The sequence below is a fragment of the Tauraco erythrolophus genome, chromosome 5, assembly GCF_009769465.1.
Source record: "Tauraco erythrolophus isolate bTauEry1 chromosome 5, bTauEry1.pri, whole genome shotgun sequence".
Classification (NCBI taxonomy): domain Eukaryota; kingdom Metazoa; phylum Chordata; class Aves; order Musophagiformes; family Musophagidae; genus Tauraco; species Tauraco erythrolophus.
The window spans coordinates 2,614,738-2,636,322 of record NC_141469.1 but is presented as its reverse complement, the minus strand read 5'-3'; the positions used below and the strand labels follow the sequence as shown (position 1 = coordinate 2,636,322).

Here is a 21,585-nt window from a genome sequence, read left to right as displayed (position 1 = left end):
TCAAAATAGCAGCGCTCGAGCACCATTATTGATGGGTAATTAAAGCAGCAGCACAATCGCAGAGCGGAGCAGCAAAAGGTACAGAAGGTTTAGAAGCTGCCTGTCCTGACGCACGTCCAGTCACCTGTCAGTCATAGTCATCATCATACACTTGTCGATCACACAATCACAGAAGGCTTTGGGTTGGAAGGGACCTCAAAGAGCATCCAGTTCCAACCCCCCTGCCATGGGCAGGGACACCCTCCACTACACCAGGTTGTTCAAAGCCTCATCCAACCTGGCCTTGAACACTGCCAGGGATGGGGCAGCCACAGCTTCTCTGGGCAACCTGTTCCAGTGCCTCACCACTCTCAGAAGGAAGAATTTCTTCCTTAGATCTAGACAAGTGGCTGCAGAGTGGACAGCAACAACCTCCCCTGGGCAGGAGGGGACATCCTCAGTCCTTCCCACTTCCAAGTGCTACTGGAAATGCCAGTCACTAACAGCCATGGCCCTTCCAGGGGCCAATGCCAGGGAGACACACTGGCAGCGACGCCTGGCAGCCTCCACAGAAGGATCATGCAGGTTTTCACAGGGGACACGGACACGAGCCTACGAGCCTTTGCTTGTTGCCTTCAGAGGACTTGCGTGGATGAGACGAGGGCTCCTGGGGCAAGGAGTGGTGCTCGCACAGCCGGGCCCCGTCGCTCCTCCTGCATTACTCACAGAGAGGGCCCTCGCAGCCAGCGCATCTGGAACCTCTTTTCCCTGAATTCTTCCACGTGTCTGTAGCTAAGAATAGTGTTTTTTTCCTCAAAAACATAACACTTCGAAGTGAGCTTTTAAAGAAACGCCGGCCAGGGCAGGCGGCGTGAGATGGGTGATCGTTAGCGCCTGACCCAGCACCTAACTGTTTACAGGAAACAAGAAGTAGAAACTGTGATGCAGCAGTCCCAAAACGACTGTTTTCTACGAGGACAAAATGCCTGGGAAAAATTTCTAGGTGCTGTTCCTCAGCTGGAGAAGCTGGTGTGACCTTGCCTCCCATTTCCGAGTACAAACATCCAGTGCAGCTCGTGCTCTTACACGCCTTCCAGCAACTCTACGTGGGGGTTGTGCAATGGTTTGAGAAACACTTGATGTGAACCCAAACTCTGATCCCACTGAGCAGCTCCCTGGAGCTTAGGGATGCTTCACGTCTGGCTCTGATGATGCAGGGACGTCTGAGGACCAAGAACGCACAGTTTTGCTCTGCTGTTGAAAACCTGCAGTCGAAGCCCTTTCCAGGCTCCCTAATGGCTTTAAACTGAAAGAGGGGAGATTTTGATTAGATCTAAGGAAGAAATTTGTTACACTGAGGGTGGTGAGGCATTGGAACAGGTTGTCCAGAGAAGCTGTGGCTGCCCCCTCCCTGGAAGTGTTCAAGGCCAGGTTGGATGACGCTTTGAGCAACCTGGTGTAGTGAAGGGTGTCTCTGCCCATGGCAGGGGGGTTGGAACCAGGTGATCTTTAAGGTCCTTTCCAACCCAAACCATTCCATTCCATGCCTTCTGCTCCAGGCAAATATGAAGGACCTACAGCAGGGTTAATACAGAATCCCTTTCCTTTAGACTTCATCTAACACCACAGCCGCTCTTTGAAGCCGTTACTACTGTCTTCATCACTGATCCAGCCTGTCTCTGGATATGCAACGTGGTTCTCAAGATCTGACCTTCCACTACTGTGCCATGTCTCTTGACTTACTTGCCTTCCTATGAACCTTAGGATTTTCTTTTCACCAGAGAGGCAGAAGTCCAGGGACCGTAAGAGTCAAGCAAAGGACACAGCGCTAAGCTCTGATGCCACGGAAAGTCTGAATCACACTGAGTAAACTTAATTGGACTGAAACACTACAAACGAGACACAAACACAGAGAAGAGATCCAAGGACCTTCTCCACGTAGAAGGAGAAAGGACATTCTCTGTGCCTGGCCATCTTTCCAGCACCATTTAAGGTAACTGCTTGGACAACTTTTCAAAGGACAGCCGTCCAACGGCAGAGCAAGCAAGCCCACTTCCAGTGGAAACGCAGGATACCACTATGCATTGTACCCAGAATTCAAGCTTTGTTGGTGGCCAAACACTCCTTTGACTGCAGATGGCAAAAGGCAAATTCCGTACTTATCGCTTCCGAACGCTCTCGCTAACCTGCATGTTTTCCGTAGCGTCGCCAAGCAGTCCTCCGAAAGTGATGGCGTTGGTCACCGTGGCCAGGTAGATGAAAAGAATGGCCGACAGGGCTTGAATATTTAAAGCATCGTAGAAGTCGCTGGCGAAGAACGGTGCTTTCCTCTTTATGTCTTTGATCAAGCCACCACAGAATCTGAAAAGACAAGCAAGGGAAGACTCGTGCGAGACGTTTTACGGTGCAACTCAGCGAGATAAGTCATCGGAAACATTGCCAGATGTGAAGTATTATCTGAAAGGAGTGAGATCATCACATTACAGAACAGTCTCCGCGCAGCTGTGACGGTCCAGGGGCACCACTGAGCCAATGTTGTAAAGAAAGATCATATCTTGGACACGTGATGCAGTGGGAAAAAGACAAATCTCAGGAACACGAGCCCTAGTGCTGCTGAAACAGACCACAAAAGTTTGCAGTTCAGGAAGCTTGTCTGTTGGGTTTTTTCCCAACTATATTGGTTGATGTAATAAAATATATTAACGCCAGTCTAAATCCCTGCCTAAATTTCTCCACGTGGCCCGACACAACAGTTGGCTGAGTCAAACAGTCTGTCAAATGGAAAAATGCTTCCAACCGTTAAGCAGAAAAAGAATTAGAAGTCAAAATGCAAGTAAGTGAAGTCATCTTGGAGAACAAGAGAGTTCCACTTTTGGTACAACCATGGACAAGGCAGTATTTAACTCTTATAAACTCCATGTGGCTCTGGACACAGCCAGCAGGAAAAAACGTTTCTGTTTTGCCTCTTGTTCTCTTGCCACAGTTGACCACCAACGCCAGGACTGTTCGGACGCTCCGTACGCAGCGGCAGACAGACACACATAGAATCATAGAATGGTTAGGGCTGGAAGGGACCTTCAAAGGTCATCTAGTCCAACCCCCCTGCAAGCAACAGGGATATCTCCAACTAGATCAGGTTGCTCAGGGCCTCGTCCAACCGGGCCTTGAACGTCTCCAGGGATGGAGCATCCACCACCTCTCTGGGCAACCTGTTCCAGTGTTCTACAACTCTCATGGTAAAAAATTTTTTCCTAATGTCCAATCTGAATCTACCTCCCTCTATTTTAAAACCATTACCCCTTGTCCTATCACAACAGTTATCACACGTTACTTTCTGACCCAGAGTCGGGATGTATCGACTGCCTTGGACGCACCAACGTGTCATTTGAGACCTTCAACTTTTCTCCTAGAATTTAGATATCCTACTACAACTTCCAAAAATGTAGAGTGGGTGAAAACCTGTGTATTGACCCTGAACGGCTAAGCACGCTGTTTCATGGTCGCCTGAATCACATTCCCACTCTAGTAAACATTTACGTGGCGTAGAAGCAGAGTAATAAAGCAGAGAGTAAGGCCTCGGGCTCCGTTACTGTCTTAATTTCTTAGCCCATAAAAGCCTTCATCTGTGCAAATCAACTACAACAGGAACGTCTGGAAAAAGGGAAAGTGCTTTTGGCTAAAGCACTTCGAGCCATCCCAACGGGAACCCACCACGTTTACATCCCGTACAGCTCATCCGACTTGCCAGCCTTTCTATAGCCAACACCTACCACGGCCTCCGTTCCTTTCGGAGCACCTCGTTTAAGACACTTGGCAATTTGCTGGGGCTGGATGTTCAGAACCCTTCAGACGGTCTCAAGCTGGGCACTAAAAACCCCAGGACAAGTTTTGGCGCCGCAACTCAACCCATACAAATAACAAGTCAGGATGGAAGGTGGAAGGGGCGAAGAGGTTCTACAAGGCAAACGTTGCCACCTTGCTTGGATCACACGAGGAGCACCCCGCTGAGCGGGGCGTTACTGACCTGCCAGTGCGTTGCAGTTCTTCGCAGTCCCCGTGGCCCCCGCCGCCGTGGCCTCCATCGTGCGGCGTGTCTCCGTTCATCTGGAGGTTTTCTCCCCCGGAGTACATGTTTTTCCTAGGCAAGAAGGCAAGCAGAGGCTCACTGCATTGCCCGATGACTCCACAAAACATCATCCATGCGCAGTTCCTCCAAACCAGTGTTTCACAGCCTTTCCTGAAGCCATGAGGTACCAAGGAGACCAGAAGGCTGACATGCTGGCAGCCGGAGTGGGACGTAGCGTGTCAGAAGGACCAAGCAGAACCCCAAAGAGTCTAGATAACCATTATGTATGGTATTATACGCCCCAACATCACCTTAAAGGGTACGGAATTGTAAGAACATCCTTCCTCCAGCTGTTAAGAAAGACTTGAAAACATCTCTTGTACTTGGTAAACACAGACTCAGGTGACTCTGTAGTTGCTCAATAACCCTGGTGTACCCAAAGCTCCAGCTTTTCCCATCACCTTTTCAGCACTGATGCCCACTGTCCTTCATCAGAGAGCTGAATCTGCTGCTATTACCTTTTATCTGATGAAGGAAGAGACTTGGGGGGCTCTATCCTAATGGCTGGATCCCATTCCCCAGGGGGGAGCACAATGACTTCATCCAGAAACTCATCGATGCCAGCGATCAGGTCCTGCCGGTCCTTGGCTTTGTAGGCAATGTCGTGGAACACCTGCAAGGAAAAGAGAGACTCCACGTAGAGAAGGTTTGCATTTCTTCTAGCCCAGACTCCAGAGGCAGCTGCCCAGTTTCATTCCACAAAACCAACTTTTTCATTCTCAAAAACAAATTATTCACTCTCAAAAAGAACTGATTCATTGTCAAAAACCTCTTGAAAACTATCAGGACACGTGGCACAAGGGTGTGTGAACCTCAGGAAAGCCCCTTCCTCTGGTTGGTTGTTTAACGATAGAGATTGTTTTCTTCCAGGTATATTTCTAATTTTTAGCAAAATCTACGTTTCTAAGCTTTTAAAAAATGCTACTAAAACAATTATTCATTTCTTTTATCCAAAGAAAGAGTTTTCCCATAAATAAGGAGTTCCAGTTATACTTGGAGAAGAGACTTTTACAAAGCCACGAAGGTGTCGATCCTCTTTTCCTATCTCCTTCAGCCTATCAAAAAACCAGCTTGGTTTTCAACCCCGTGACACAGATGACAACAGTTACTCCAAAACACTAATGAGAAGCCCAAAACTACTTTTACTGAAAGGTCTAGTATTACTGAAAGAGATAAGAGAGGAAAAAAAAGCATTAAAGCTGAATTTCACAGAAATCTTTGGGACTGCCCGGGGTGAAGGTGGATTGGCACACGTGCTAGACTTAATAAGAACAGTTGGTGGTAGGAAGGAGGACTTTGGGGCTATGGAAACTAGACCCTGCTCCAAGTGGTGGAACGACATAAAACAGAAGAGCTGAGATGGGGTGAGCGGTAATGAAGAGAACTCTACGAGAACAAAACAACATCAGGAGAAGGTAGAAGGCAACATAATGTACATCAGCCCTGGACGCGCAGAGCCTGAGGGACGGTGGAAGACGCCGTAAATGAATCCTGAAAGCCCAGTCATCTGGCTGAGGGGTGTGATTAGCAAGTAATTACTAGCTACTCATGGATAATGTATAAGCTCTGCCTGAATGAAGAAGTGCTCTGGGATACAGGGTGACACGCGACGCTATGTCCTGGGTGGACCCATTTCTGCGGTGATGACCTGGAGCGTAGCTGTGGGTTACTGGGATCATGGAGTGTGACACAACGCGCGCATCGCGACAGGATTAATTCAAAGATTAATTTATAGTCTGTTTGGAAGAGCGATCGCTAGCAGGAGAAGACACACGACAGACAAAAACTGCCTATGGTCATGCTTTTATAAAAAACATGAAGACAGATGAAATAATTATGTAAACCGATGGCATTAGGAGGTGACGTTTGGGTGTTTCAGCTTTGTGTGTGTTCCCATCAACCACGCTGGAGGACAGGACATGGTTATTAGCTAACGAAGGGAAAGCTGGGAGAAGTGTTTCACAGAGGAGATGTCGAGACACCTACCTCATCCGACATCAGAGTGGCGATGGCTCGGCCGATCTCATGGTAGGACTTGGCTTTGCCCTTGGGTCCCAGCAGAATGAAGAGAAACCTGACAAAACAAACGGAGCGTTCCCATTTAGGGTAGCAAAATGCATTGCTTGGTACTTATACAATACCTGGACAGAAATCCAACTTTAAATAGTTGTGGTCCTTCTTAGAGATCCAGAAGCTGCCAGTGGCCTCCAGCTAAGTTGGCAGTAGAGGTTACACCCCACAGCCCACCACGCTTCCTCAGACAAGCAAGACACTCCTAGAGTTTTTCTCCCCACAAGCAGCCTTGAGACCAAGCAGGCAACTTAAGGTGTAAACCTACTCCCATGGTAGGCACCATCAGCGAGGGCGACGATATCTACAAGGTATTAGGAGTTCATTTCCTACATGATCTTTCTGGGCAGCAACCACGTCGCAGTCACTGCTCAAGGGTTTGAGAAACACCCTGATACGAAACCTTTGGAGATAGGAAATGACTGCTCTTTATCTTCCCGGCCCTTGCTTTTGTCATGAATCACGCTATGACTCAGCACTCGCCTACAAGACAACATGTCCTAATGGGATTCCTGACTGGAAAAGGTTATACATGGAAAAAGGATGCTTCTGCCAATAAAACTGTCCAGCAGTTGCGTCAGATGAACGGGAATGCTGGTGAGAGGTAGCTGGGTTTTCCGACACTCATTAGAAAACATTTTAAGTACGGCCTCAAGGTTGGATCTTCAAAGGTACCTAGATCCTCCTGGCCTGGAATGACCAACACAGCATCTATGGCCTCAGCTGTTACAAATACAAGCTTCCTATACATTTCTTGTCCAGATTTGTTCCAGAAAAAAAGATTTGGTTCATGGCTATGACGTGAAAATACATCTGTCTTCATGCTCACCTCTTCCCCTCGGTGACCGGCTTGTCAAGAAAGCCCTGTTGCTTCTGCTGGCCATCTTGCACCATGGCCAACGTTGGGTGGCCTGTGGGATTTCAGTGGTGGCCGTCACGCCGGTCAGATGGTGTCGTTTCAAGTGTTTGGCTCGAGCTGGGCTCTAACTAGTGACCTTGAGATAAAAGTCTCTTTCTCTCTCGCCCATCAACTCGTCCTTGCAATTAGCAACAAAAGAAGTCATGTGGCAGGAGACCAACGTCTCCATTTCACCTAATTTAGCAAAGACTGGGAATTACAGGGGCAATTTTCAGCAAGCTCCAAATCAGCATGTGTTTCAAACAGCAACACTAATAGCTGCTCAAAACAACTTTAAAGCTTCCTGAATGAATCCTTTTTCTAATTACAGCTGTCCTTTTCAACCAGTAATGGAAAAAAACCACACTATGACCTTTGCTAAGTTGTCTCCTCTAAAACCTTCTGCAGTGTGAATCTGGGTTAGCTTCAACTTCCAGTTATCAATTTTGATTGTCTCTCGTAGCTAGACTGAAGAACCCTCCATAATTCAATTCCTTTAAATACCCTCCCCTATGGATCCAGTCACCCGCTGTCTGTCAGTTAGGCAAAGCCACTTGAGCCTTTTCTCCTCTCTTTAGTCACTTCAACAGCTCTTCCATGAACCTTCTCCAACGTATCAGCATCCTCCTCAGGGAAATCATCCAAGAGCTGGAATTTTGTCTGTGCAAATCTATAGATGAAGTAACTTATGGCTACTCAGGATCTTTATGTGAGCCTTGGTTTTCTGAGAAAACGAAGCTCAGAGCACTCAGTCAGGGGACAGGACTTCAGGTATGGACAAGCACGGGAAGTCTTAGGAAATAATGTAGGAGAGCTGGGATTATTGCCATGGTGGAGGGAAAGGACACGGCACATACTTCTACGAAATGACGTTTCAGCCGTTCCAGCGCCAATGGAATAATCTGCTACAGCCAGGGATGGCCCCAGCCTTTCACCTACGACATCACCCAGAGAAAACTGGTAATTGGAGCACAACTCTTCCACCCACACTCTCTGACCCTCAAGGGAGAAGATGTCTTGGGGCCAAGTTCAAGCGCAGATGACCGCATGGCTCTGCGCCACGGAGACCCCCTCGTCGTTATTTCACAACCTTCACGACGTTAACGACATGTTTTCTCAAAAGCTGCTGGCAAAACGTGAAACACAACAGGGTTGAGAGGTGTGACACCTCGCCCTTAAGTACTCCTCCTTCTACAAGCAATGTATTAATTATTATTTTAGCTTCCTAAATCAAAATATCATCAGGTGCTAAGTCAAACGTCTTATTAAGGTATATTATATCCAAACAAGTACTTTCTCTTTTCAAAAAAACCTCAAGTCCTATTAAAAAAAGGCATCAAGTTAGTAGGACAGGATTCATAAATACCTATTAATAAATTAATAAATACCCATTACTAACAGTAACACTTCCTAATAGAGCTCTTCATGAGGCTTTCAAGTGTTTCACTTAAGGTTCACGCGGCGGTGACTAAGCTGTACACACCTAGGTCATGTCCTCTGCTCTCCTCCTACCTCCTGGAACTTTCTCTGTGTTTCATGAGTTATTATAAACCAACATTAATGTGTTCCTCAGCCAACTCTTTTTTAAAAAAAAAAACCCTAGGATGCAAATTATCCAAATACATTAATTAAAAAGGTTCGTAACTTCAGAAGTTACTGCTCAGCATTCTCCTGACTTTCCAGGGGAACGAGACGTTTTCATAACCATCTTCTGAAATAATGACATCAGCTGGCTCTCTCCCAAGGCACAACAGAAGCACCTGAAACGTTCTTGAAAAGAAGCAGTTCGTGACACTTTACAAATTCTTTGCCAAATTCAGCTCAGAATTGCCTTCAGTGCAGAGAACAAGACCTTTTCATGGGCAAAATATCATAAACACAAACCCATTAAGGCATTTTAGAGGTTTGGACTAGACGATGTCGGCACGCGTCTCGTATCATTGAGTTATGAACACTTCCACCTAAGACAGCCCTCACTTCTAGTCGTGACATCCTCCTCCTCTTCACCCGCCAAGACCAAGGTCGGCACAGAATTCCTCTCTGCTCCTCACGACCCACGCTGAGCTATCCAACGTCCTTCACACTGCAAAGGATGCTTCAGTGCAGAGAAGGTGAAGTTTTACCTCGTATCGCTCAGCTCGAAGTCGCAACAAAATGCAGTGTTTCTCCCGAACGCTCTGGGCAACCAGAATACCTGGTCTTCAACTATGTGTGACAGGAAAGTCAAAGGACTCTAAGTCCTTTGCTTCCAAGCTGATAATGAGCCAGAAACTCAGTAATTTAGTCTTCTCTTTTACCTAAAGCACTATTCCTCCTGTCGTTTTTGCAGGCTTTACCCTTCTGAAGCAGGTGATGACCACCGACTACGTAGGATTCACCTTTTAATCACATGGACGACGCCAACAAACCCAACAAGAATAAATTCATTCTCCAGATGAGTTAAGTCCAATTCAAAACGGACAAACATGCCCTGGCCAAAGCGCTGTCAGCCCAGCCAATGCACCTAGAAGATCTAAACGCAGCGCCATAGGTGTTACAGACCCAACAACCTGCTACAAGCCAACGTAACCCTCCTGGACCTCAGCAGGAGGAGACACCAGAGACTGTGGGGCAGAATTTCCATCTAGTTTGCCCAAGGAGGCAACAAGGCTTTAGGAGCTGTGCTTCTGAGAAATTTGGCTAGAAACCTCCACGAAATACCACGAAGAGCACACTTAGGAGGTGGGAAGTGACCACAACACAGACAGGTTCCAAAGTCAGTGCAGCAAATAATATTTTGCCATCCACCTGGGACATCCTGCAAGAAATCCGTAACGTTCATGACGATCCACTTCCCATATGGGGTAAGGGTCAGGGTGAAAACTGTCCCAGGACCAAGTCTCACCACGGTCTCTTTGCAAGCTGACCATCAGTGCAGGAGACAAGGTAGTCCCCTGTCCCATCTCTCGTCTCCATCCCCACCCTCGAAATTAAAAAAAAAAAAAAAAAAAAAAAAAAAAGAGAAAGAAAAACTAAAACAAGATTTCAAGTTCAGCCTGCTCATCCACGTCTCTCTCAAACCTGGAGCAAGCAAGAGCTGCAACTCTCTAAGGGTTAAAAAATGGAAACTCAGCAAGGTCCAGGAGAAAATATTTTTCTTTTTGAGAGGGGTGGGGGAAGCAGTCCCTCTGTTGTTGGTCACCACATGACATGCCTGCAAGGTGTCCAGCATAATGATACATGTTGGTGGACCCGAGGGCTGAAAGAACAACCACTTCAAGTACTCTTCCAGCAGAATCCATGGCTTGGAGTGCTGAAGAAAGGAGCACAACTTGAGACTGCAGCCATGAAAGGAGACGGTGACGCGTTTGGTCCGTCTTCTATTTCACACAGGTGAGCTTTCAAGTTTGTGGGCAACGTACCAACATTGTAGGCTTCTCCCATGGTGGCCCACGCGTGAAGGCAGACACACAAAGGTAGTCCTTCGCTGCCAGAGCTCCCATTTCCCAGAGCAAGTCTTTCTGATGGAAAGGCTGCTAAAGGACAGAGCCCTGAAAACCATTTCAACGCTGTGATTCATGAACAAGACACACGTTTCCACCTCACCTAGGAAGAAGAGACGATGCCTTTGCAGTTAAAAGCTCAAGTTAGGAGATGAGGGAGGAGAACCTGACTCCTGGTTGTGCCACACGCTTCCCAAGTGACCTTTGGGCAAGTTACTTCATTTCATTTGAGACTTGTAGACGCAGGCAATTCCCCAGCACTACTGTGCAAGTCTGTACAGCTTATCTCCCCAAAAAATCTTTCTCTTGCACATTCTTCATCTTTTTTCCCCCATCTACCTTACATTAACGCGGCTGCAGCAGACCTGAGCACATAATTACACGTTTCTTTTATGAAAATAAAAAGCTACTTCTATTGCATCACGTCCAGAGGAGAAGCAGTAACTCGGTGCTTGCCAAAATTAGGAGTTCGTGGCGCTGTGGAATTAAACTCAACGTGAGAAAACCCAAGTCCTTCAAGGTTTTTTTCCAATCTCATCGACGAAAAGACGACACGACGCAGGGAAAGGCTGGCATCTCCCTATACCCATTTCAGATCCTCCATTTTTATTACTAGGGCTGTGTGGAAACACCCTGTTGAGAAACTTTTCCTGGAGAGTTCATCAGAACGTGCTGGTTTCTTTTAAGTAGAAATTTACTTTCAAGTAAAGGAAATATTTAAAATACTTAGCAAGGAAGCACGAAGGGTAAAAAATACGGAAAATTTAGGTATCCAAGGAAGAGTCGTTTCGACACAGGAAATCTTACTTGTACAAAGTGTCCAAAATTCTGTAACTTAGAAGAAAAATCCAAGCTGAAGTATGTGTGGATGAAAAAAACAGAATAAAAAAAATCAGCAGAAATAAGCAACCTATTTAACTGTAAGTCTACACGTGGAACGCTGTCTACCTCATGCACGCAATAATTCTGTGTTCTCTCTACAGTACTGAGGCAACACGAATAATCCAAAACCAGGCAGGGACTATAGATACCACGAGTTTTTCACTTCTGCAGGGCTCGGTGTCATATTTGCTTCTCCATCACCAGGTCGAGGTGATGCTTTATGGGCCCAGCTAATGGATGCAGTTGACGTGCTGATTCTCAGCTCGTCTCATGAAAGCTGTCCTGCCCTCTCCCTGCAAACCCTTTGAAAAGCAAAACATCAAGATGGCTTCATGAATTTCTTCTTCTGAACTTCTGCAAGCCCTGTGACACCGTAGTAGGGAACGTTTTCTCCCTTCTCCCAGCTCCTCGGGAAGACCTTCCCCATTCCTCTGCAACTGATCCAACAAGCCCCATGACCGCCACCTCTTAAGGGCAAGGCACTTCTCCAGCTCCCGGGAAGTATTTGGTGGGTCTGTAGTTGCTGAAGACGACGAGATTTCTCACCTAACACAGCACACCAGAAACATCAACTGGGTTTTTGTGCAAAGGCACCTCCAGCCGTGCCTTTGTGTGTTTTAGCACACGCTTTTGACAAGGGTGTCCAGTGACAGGACACGGGGCAATGGCTTTAAACTGGAAGAGGGGAGATAGTGATGAGATCTATGGAAGAAATCTTTTACACTGAGGGTGGTGAGGCAATGGAACAGGTTGCCCAGAGAAGCTGTGGATGCCCCAGTACTGGCAGTGTTCAAGGCCAGGTTGGATGAGGCTTTGAGCAATCTGGTGTAGTGGAGGGCGTCCCTGCCCATGGCAGGGGGGTTGGAACTGGATGATCTTTGAGGTCCCTTTCAACTCAAACCATTCCATCAATCTACATCACTGCAGGAACAGGCCACCTCCCTGCTGTTGTGTTACAGACCAGTGTGCCCGGAGCCTTGTGCTGAAACCTGGGTTCTTAACCCCCTGATGCCTGCCCCACATGAAAACAACCTGCTGCTTCCTAAAAAGCTCGACAGGCATGGGTCACGCTGCGTTACTTGACAGACCTGGGTCACCGTGCTCCTCAGCAACCCACGGCGCTGGAACGTCAGCTCCTGGCTATCCAGAAACCCCAGGTGCTTTGGCGCTGCCCAGTTTGGACTGTTTTCCCAGGAACTTGGTAATTTAACAAAACAAAAGCAGAAGCCCCAAGGGAGAGGAGGAGGAGGGCGTATGCCAAAGGCTCCAGCTCCAGCATCTTGCGGAGTCTGAGGGCTGTTAAGCGTAAGTCCTGCTAGGCGCGATGGCCAGGGCTCGGCGCTGACGGAGGAGATGCTCCATCAGGGCTCGTCTGGGCCCCGCTGGGATCTCCTTGATTGAATTTCACAGGATGCAGCCGTTGCAAATGGCTCTTCGCTCCTCACGGAAGCCATCTAATGAGCCTCCCTGCTCTGATTAGGGCTAGCGTTTGGTTTGAAGGATGGCAAATGGATAATACTATTTCCTGGGGAAAAAAAAAAAAAGTTGGCATGGATGGACATATTGTCTTGATTAATGCTATTGAGGAATGAGGTCATTCAGCAATCCTAGATGTGACTTCCTGGCTCCCACTACACCAAAACAAACAATACCTTGTTCTACAGCTGCTGAAAAGCATTCCGAGATGTCTTGTTAAAAAAAAAAAAAAAAAGAACAAGTGGGATTAGACTTGGAAGCTGAAATACTGGAGTATACAGAGCTCGGTAACGCTGAGGAACGAAGAATAACCTTTTATAAAACTGAGCTGCTTGAACCTTCCCAGCCTCCTACCAGAATACTCGGTGCGTGCAAAAGGTCGTTGACGTGGTCATTGTCAGGAGCCACTCAACGAAGCTCTAAGAAACACCAACGGTGCCGCGTTACTAGAAGGCAATTAAACAAACAGCAACACTGGATCACCTTCTCCCTTTGTTTCGTACGCGGGAATAAGGTACAGCTTGTAACAACCACGTAACTTTTGTTCTGTACAAGGGCTGCGGTTCATTCCGGTACCGGTAATGCCCCAGCCACGTGTTTTTGTTCTGGTTCTACATCTCTTCTCACAAAAAAATACTCGGTACAGCCTCAGACCCTGCAGTCCTTACCCAAACCGCAGCTCTCGCTCTGTCCTGAAAGCCCTGAGAACCCTTCACGGAAAATATGACTTTGCAATTAGCCATTCCTAGCTAATTCCTGCTAGGAATTCAAATGGGACTTGAGTTTTGCTCCTCTGGCAGATATACACCCCCCCGCTGTACCGACAGTTACGCATATTCAAGCAGCGATTTCCAATATTTAAGAACAGAAGATATAGTCCTATTTAGAATCATAGAATGGTTAGGGCTGGAAGGGACCTTCAAAGGTCATCTAGTCCAACCCCCCTGCAAGGAACAGGGATATCTCCAACTAGATCAGGTTGCTCAGGGCCTCGTCCAACCTGGCCTTGAACGTCTCCAGGGATTTGTGAGACTCGGATTAATTTGCAGCACAAGCCACAAGAAAAAATATTTCTATGTCATTTTTCTCCCAACTGTTACGCGTTACAAAGCGACACACGGTGTGACCAGCCCTGACAGAACTGCATGCCTCAGTTTACCTGACTCTTTTTTTTTTTTTCTCCCCACCCCAGGGGCCAGAAGAGCATCTTTCATCTAATAGGAGTTTTTAAGGGGAAAAATACGGACTGCAAAAACGTGCAGAGGGAATCTGGGCTACGTACAGTGTGCGTTGGTGGGAGGGAATCATAAGGGGCAGGAAAAAAGTCCCGGGAGTTAAATTTAACTCTGCTAAGTTGTTCTGTTAGTGTGTTTGTGGAACGTTTGTGTGTTTCACAGCTTCTATCCTATAACCAAACTCAGGACCCGAAAATTATGAAGTGGCTGCAGTGAGTTTTGTTCCTCGAAACCAACGACCGTGGCCGTTCCGCACGACGGACAGCAACGCGGAACGTCTCACTTGAAAAGGTGGAAACGCAGTTCCCGATTCCCGTCCCCTGCCCGGTGGCTGCGACCGCTTACCGGGTGGGCACGGGGACCTCGGTGAGGGCCCCCAGCATGACCGCCTGCTGCAGCCGGACGAAGGCGATGAAAGGGCTCTCCAGGAAATCCACCTCCCCCACCAGCACGTTGGAGGCCTCAGCATCACGGGGCAACTTCTTCATGAATTTGTTCTTCAGCTGCATCAGCGAAAGAGGAAGGAAAAAGCAAATTAAGGCTCGTTAGGCACGCTCGCAGGAACGCGCAATCAACCGGACCGAGTTTGCACCCGCGTTTCCTCCTCGGTCAGAACATATCTTTGGCAAATATGCATCACCTCCCCAGAGCCCACCGAGATACAAAGAGAAGATCAGCCCCAGAAGAACAATGCTGATGTCAGTGCTCGGAGCTAAGACAATGCAGAGATGATTACGCCTCTTGGAGCTGCTGTTTCTCGTGACAGATGTGAGCCAGTATTATTTTGGGGTGCAGCACCCAAGAAGACGAGCAGATCTGGGCAGGGTTTCAAGAAGAAGCCCTGCACCACTTCGCTGCCGGGCCATCGGCACAACGTTAGAGACCTTCTATCCAGAAGAAATCCCTTCTCAAGCCTTTGACAGAACGATGCTAGATGGCTACTGCATCCCTCACCACCCAGGGATCAGAAGGAAGAGAAAGCCTTGGGGAGAAGCCAAGTGACAAGGGGCATCCATGAAGGAGGGAGAAATCACAGAGGGTATCTGAAGGAAACAAAAGTACCAGGCCTGGACGGGGAAGCCAAGGTGGGAGCTGGGGGAGATGAGGAAGAGGGTGGTTGAGAGCGGCAATGAGCCAGTCTCTTATCCAGATGGCTCCATGAGCTCTCGGATGCCCCAAAGCACACCCTGACTGATGGGTTTAATATTGATGAACGAGGATATCTTCAAAGCACAAGAGAAAATGAAGGCGTATGGTAAGTCATGGAATCACAGAATGGTATGGTTGGAAGAGACCTCAAAGATCATCTCATTCCAAACCCCGTGCCACAGGCAGGGACACCTTCCACTACACCAGGTCGCTCAAAGCCTCATCCAACCTGGCCTGGAACACTTCCAGGGATGGGGCAGCCACAGCTTCTCTGGGCAACCTGAAGCCACCATGAGCATCCACCAGCATAATTGTCCTGCTTGTCTTCAAGATTTCCCATACTTAAGACCTAGGATTTAGTCCATCTGAAAACCAACACAACCCATGCCGTACGTGTGGCCTCTCTTGCCTCCCCCAACACCTTTACACCCAGACTGCCAAGCGTTGCAGTCACCGTAGTGTCACCCAAGGCAGCCTGTCACCGCGGAGGGCGAACAAGCCCTGTGGTAGGGACAGCTAACCCGGTTCCTGCATGGGGACATGAACGAAGCCCTGGGCTGATGTGAAAAGGGAGCCCGCACGGAGCAGGACCCTCTGTCCCTGACACCTCGGGTCCTTCTGAGGACTGCCTGCTCGCTGCGCCGGCGGTGGGAGAGCTGGAGGAGCCAACAGAAGGTGACTCCACCAGCGAGGAGAGCGGCATTGGGACTTCAGTCGTGATACAAGTGGTGCTTCTAGAGATGTGGCAAAGCATCTGTTGTGTTACTGGGCAGTGGGGCTCAAAGCTAAGGAGATGACCTCTAAAGCAGCATTTATTCATCTCCAGTAATCCTTCCCGAGGCACCCAAACAGCATCTGAGGTCTGATTCTGCACTTATCACCGTCAAACCAGAGTGCCAGAAGAAATCTACCAAGCAGCACCGTTCTCATCGGCCAACCGCCAGGGTTGCCCTCATCGATACATCTTCTCCTGGAGCGTAGCTACAGCTTGGTGCTCAGATTAGTTCCCCAGAGCCTGAAGGTTCTTCTCCTCCTCTCTGCACCTCGGTGCCACAGCTGCCCCCCAACGGCCGCGAGCGGGCTCCCCAGGCTCTGCCACATCCCTCCTCCAGCTGACGGACCACCAACTAGGGAGAAGTGTCATCAGTCACTCCTGATTTGATAATGGGAACATGCTGCAGGGGCCTAGTTGGAGAAACCAGCATCTCCTGGCTCGTCTGCTGCCTTCCTGCCATGGGAAACCTCTTTAGCCTGGCACAGCGTTGCCTTGCTACCGGGTTATTAAATTAGCTGGAGCAAAGCCACCATCCCAGCACGGGCAAAGCTCTGGCAGCCTCGGGGTGCCGAAGGCTTTTCCAAAATCTTGCTGGTTGCTGGTTCCCTACCTGCCCCCCCCAGCTCATCTTGGGGACGCGTGGTGGTTGCTTGGCTCGGGGGGGATGTACTGCCAGGAACACCGATGGGGAGAGGGGAGGGGAACGCTCGGCTGGGCTATGAATATGCAATGAGTTTTGCCAGGAGACTCAAGGAAGTTAAAAAAAAAAAAAAAAAAAAGGGAAAAGTTGCATGAAAAGGCATTAATTATTGATTCAGCAGGAAGAAAACTGCTGGAACGGTCCTACTCCTGCACGTTTACGGGGCTCTGTGAAGGAAGCCTGGAAAAGTGGTATTAGATTTTCCACAAATATTGTTTTGGAGTAAACTGGAGATCCAAAAAAAATACATTGGGAAGGTGGCAAATCCTCAACAAACATTCGACTTTACTGAACAGGTCGGTCCAACCACAAACAAGCAGGGTCTCAAGCCAGAACAGCATGACTGGTTTCGAAGAGTCATTGTCCTCATGCCTTTCGCTCCAAAGGAGTCAGACCTATTTTCCTTAATCCCTCAGCATCAAATGTTTTGTAAAGGATGGAAAGCACCATCCTCCCTTTTGGGAGCACCTGGCAATCCCAAAAGTGCAGGTGCCCAACAACCAAGAGCAGGAGAAGGTGAGGAGGAGCACCCATGCCTGGCTGCTGTCGGTGACCCCGGCACACCTGGTGTAGTGGAGGGTGTCCCTGCCCATGGCAGGGGGGTTGGAACAAGATGATATTTGAGGTCCCTTCCAACCCAAACCATTCTATGACTCTACAGATGGTCCCATAACTGCTTACCACAAGGGACACCTTCAACTCTCTGCATTTTGTCTACACACAGTACTCCATGGCCCAGGAACGCTTTAAGGACACGCTGCCGATACGCTGCTGGGACAAACCATGCAAGCAAAACTGTCCTCTGCATCGAGAAAAGAGGCCCAAATAAATGAAATAAATGAGCTGGAGCAGAAATAAACAAACTCAACTTCCTAGAAACTTCTCCTTTCCTTCAGAAAGGCGGCAGTGATCTGTACTGGAAGACAGTCATTCTCCTTTGAGCTCCACGGAGTGTAAGTAGGTCACCCAGGCTGACGGACCGAAAAACCAGCGACGTCTGCGCGTGACTGCGGAGACGTTCCAACAGGAAAAGCAGTGGATGGCTCCCCACCATCCATCACCCGACTTCACTCTGAACAGCAGGATGGCAGCCGTGCCCTCCTCGGCCACGGCTCCCCCAGGAAAGGCAGGAGGGTTCCTCTCAACGAGGCCAATTTCTTTTTTAACTTTCGAGCTGGCTTTGGCACGGGTTCCCTGTTGATATGGAAACACTGGTTTGAATAAACACTGCGCACACCACAACAAATAAGAAGGGTTTTGTGCCTCTCTCTGACTGACCATATTCATCCAGAGCTGGTTTTTGTCCCATTTACAAGCCCTTCCAAAGGGAAGATAACGCCAGGTAAACACCCTTTACATCACCATATAGTCACTTTCCATATGCTGTTGCATCAGCTCAGCAACGACGGGTCCCCGATAAAACAGATTTTCTTTAAACATCCCCTTTATTTTACATGCTGAGGGTTAAAGAAGTCTGAGTGACTCAACCATTCAGAGCTGCCAAGGACGTTCCAACAGAGCACGACCGAAAGGTTTCTCACGGGAGGAGGGCCGGCAGCGGGGTCTGCCCCAGCTTCCTCCGGTCCCGCCATGTGACAGAGGAAAAAAAAGACCAAACAGCTCAATTTTCAAGAGCTGGAGGAACTCTCCTGCCGTGAGAAGTCCTGGTCTTTCAGACACCACTCTGGGACCACTGGTGATAGAGAGCTCGGAGCCCAGGCCAGAGCTGGAAGCCTAGAGACTGATTTATTAATTGGAAAACAGAATAGGAAAATAAATTGCCCACAAGTGCTGCTGCCTCTGTTTGTCTTTCTAGCTGCCTAGAGAAGCTGTGGCTGCCCCATCCCTGGAAGTGTTCAAGGCCAGGTTGGAGGCTTTGAGTAACCCGGTGTAGTGGAAGGTGTCCCTGCCCATGGCAGGGGGGTTGGAACTGGATGATCTTAGAGGCCCCTTCCAACCCAAACCATTCCACGATTCTATGATTAACTGCAGCCAACGCTTCATAAAATAACACAAATGAAGGCAAATCCCCTCTCCATACTGCCACCTCAGAAGCAGCGTCCTGCCAACACAAACACAGCAATAGAGAATGCACCTCCTCTTCCCTAATTGTCCTTAGAAACTGCCAAAACGCCCACCGAGCCCAAAGCAAAACCATAATAAACCAGTGAAAGGAAAATTCGTTGGCCTCTCTAGAAGCTAGTGACCATCAGAGGGGTTGGAGCCAGGGCGCCGGCATCTGCTGCCGGATGCTCGGGATGCTGCACCAGGCTCAAGGTGGTCTCAGCGTGACACAGCACGACAAGTCAAGCCACGGTTCTCCAGCAGAGAGGAGTCAGGTCATGCACATTCCCTGACTTGGATATTCCTAAATAACACACTCTGAACTGTTCGGGTGCTCGGCGCTGCTGACGGACACGAGAGTGGCAGGAGGAATGAATCCAAAGCTTTTTGTTGAGCTCCAGGGTAGGCTCGAGGCAGACAGGGCAGACTCCCTTTGGAGCTCCCTTTTTTTTTATTTTTTAGTTGTTACACCTCCTGCAAGACAGCACTTTTATGGAGCCTAGCAGCAAAAACGGGAACAAAACCTTTCTTCTCCTCTTCGCTTCTTACTCTCCAAATCTCCGCTTCTCGTAGACATCATTAAACGTCCCATTATGGTGTTTTATTCCCTGAGCTCAGCTGGGAATCTGATGAGCATAAAGCTTTGGGTGATGGTCCGCAGATCCCAACGCCCCAAAATATCAATGGAAATTCAAGGCTGAACATTTCTTGGAGAAAACACACGTACTTTTGCTCAACCAGAAATTCCGGCTCGATGTTGCCGGCGGATGCTCTCTCCAACCTGCTCTACACAGGCGTGCACCATCCCGATAGCACAGCGGCTTCAGCAGAGCTTTGGTGTCCATAAGCTGGGGTGTCCCTGACCATAACCGACTCCAAAATAAACACCAAACCGCTGTCCCATTCATTTCCCTGTCCGTGAAGCGCCAGTCTGGACAACCAGCCCACCGAGAGCGGCAGTGGGGCACAGGGTTGTGCCTGCTGCTGGCACCAGGGATCCGAATCCATATTATCGATGCAACTTTTGGGATGAGTAACCCGCAGCTAAAGATTTTCTGCCAACTCCAACACCCTCCCCCTCTCTGGCAGAGGGCTCTTTGCCCCGGCAACTAGCAAATGGCCAGCACTTGTTGGGTCGGTCCTTTGGAAAAAGCCCAAGAGTCCTCTGTCCTTTCCTGACTCCAGCCTTTTCCAAGAGGGATCCTAAGTCCATTTTCTTTGTGAAAGAGCTTAACGGTTACCCGCTAAGAAGATTAAATCTAAAAAGTGCATTAAGAAGGCAAAGAGCATGAGAAAAACAAAACAAAAGCAAGATCAAAGGAAACCCGAAGCCAAGCACAAACCCGGCGCTCCCATAAGGGGTGGAGGAACCAACCTCGCAACGCTTCACACGGGGAAAGTTGAGTGTTCGCGACCATTTTCATAAAACCGTGTCTCTCGTTATTGCCACCGGCCGTCCTCGTGGCAGCGCGTTGCGGGACCGCTGCGAACACCGTCCCTTATCCTCGTGGCCACCTCTCCTCTAACTCACCCCTGCCACCTGCGAGGAAGCCGCTGAGCCGAACGGGACATCTCACCAGGTTCAGCATCTGGGTTCATCACGGCTCCTCGTTGTCCAGGCTGGACAAGGGGCATCTCAAAGAAGCACCTATGTTGGAAGGGATCAATCTGGTCTTTGTTGAGGTCCTGGCTGCTTCCTGCCCCTTAATTGGACTATCTAAAAAAAAAAAATCCCACCACAACCCAAGCCACCTGAAAGCAGCCTGGCCCTGGTGACCATGTTCAAGTGCTGCTGTCAATAAGAGGCCACCTCAAAGAGGAGACAGAAGCTGCCAAGTGTATTAGATAATGCACCAGCACACGCCACTCCTCAACAGAGAGCTTCCCCCCTCTCCCAGAGTGTCCTCTTTCAACCTTCTCCAGGCTTGTGTTGCTCCCTTTAACCTCAAAGGCTATCCTTGGAAATCCCCAGTTGTTACGAACATGGAATTGAATAGAAAAAAATTCAGTAGTCACTAGTGGTGAGACAACCGTGGTATACCAAGAGATCTGCTCCTGGTTTGGCTCCACAGAAAAACCGCCCCCAACAAAGAATTATCAGGGCCAGACAACAGGAGACCTGGTTTTCAACTGCGACCTTACAACAGCCAGAGGAAAGGAGCAGGGAAGCCACAGGTGGACACCCAGGACCTTCCTGCTTTTCCAAAAATATGTGATGGAACTGCTGCTAAGCGAAGACAGAGCATCTCAGGATGGAGAAAGTTAAAAATCACTGGGGTTGGAGGCCAGTGGTTGGGTTAAGAAGACTTTCCCAGGTAGGGTGACGGTACAGGGAGGTTATGGCTGCTTCAGAATGCTACCGCTGCGTCCAGCTGGATGAGTGTACAGGGCAAGAGCTGTCCTGAGGCACTGTCCTGTGTCCCTCTCCGCCTTGCCGTGCCGGTGACAATCACCAAACCCCATCTGCCACCCTAAAAAAGGGAGGGCTGGAGGTCATATGGCAACTATGAAGCACTGGCCACTGGCACTGCTCCGTAACGGGAAAGAGATGGAGACAAAAACAACAAGAAATAAAAGGATAAAAATCTTCTGAGGAGCACGTTTCAGAGTTTGAAGAGAGAGCATTCAGAACCTCTACTTCAACTGAACCCAGGTGTCCTTCTGCTCAGTAAGCACCTACTGAAAGACGGATTAAAGGAGTATTCTGGCTATAATCTCGCTGCCCTGTTAATTGCACCGTTCCAATTAG

At 48.8% G+C, this 21,585-nt stretch overlaps 1 protein-coding gene across 2 annotated transcripts in view; it reads right to left on the bottom strand.

Moving 5' to 3' along the window:
• Nucleotides 1-21,585, bottom strand: part of SLC4A4 (solute carrier family 4 member 4) — a 143,512-nt gene that overhangs the window by 31,435 nt on the left and 90,492 nt on the right. For both annotated transcript variants that reach the window (XM_086611328.1, XM_086611329.1), the window contains 5 exons: nt 14,494-14,651; nt 6,092-6,179; nt 4,564-4,718; nt 4,004-4,117; nt 2,166-2,340 (listed from right to left, as the gene is read on the bottom strand). In XM_086611328.1, coding sequence (XP_086467454.1) covers nt 2,166-2,340; nt 4,004-4,117; nt 4,564-4,718; nt 6,092-6,179; nt 14,494-14,651 — 690 coding nt within the window. The remainder of the gene's footprint in view (nt 1-2,165; nt 2,341-4,003; nt 4,118-4,563; nt 4,719-6,091; nt 6,180-14,493; nt 14,652-21,585) is intronic.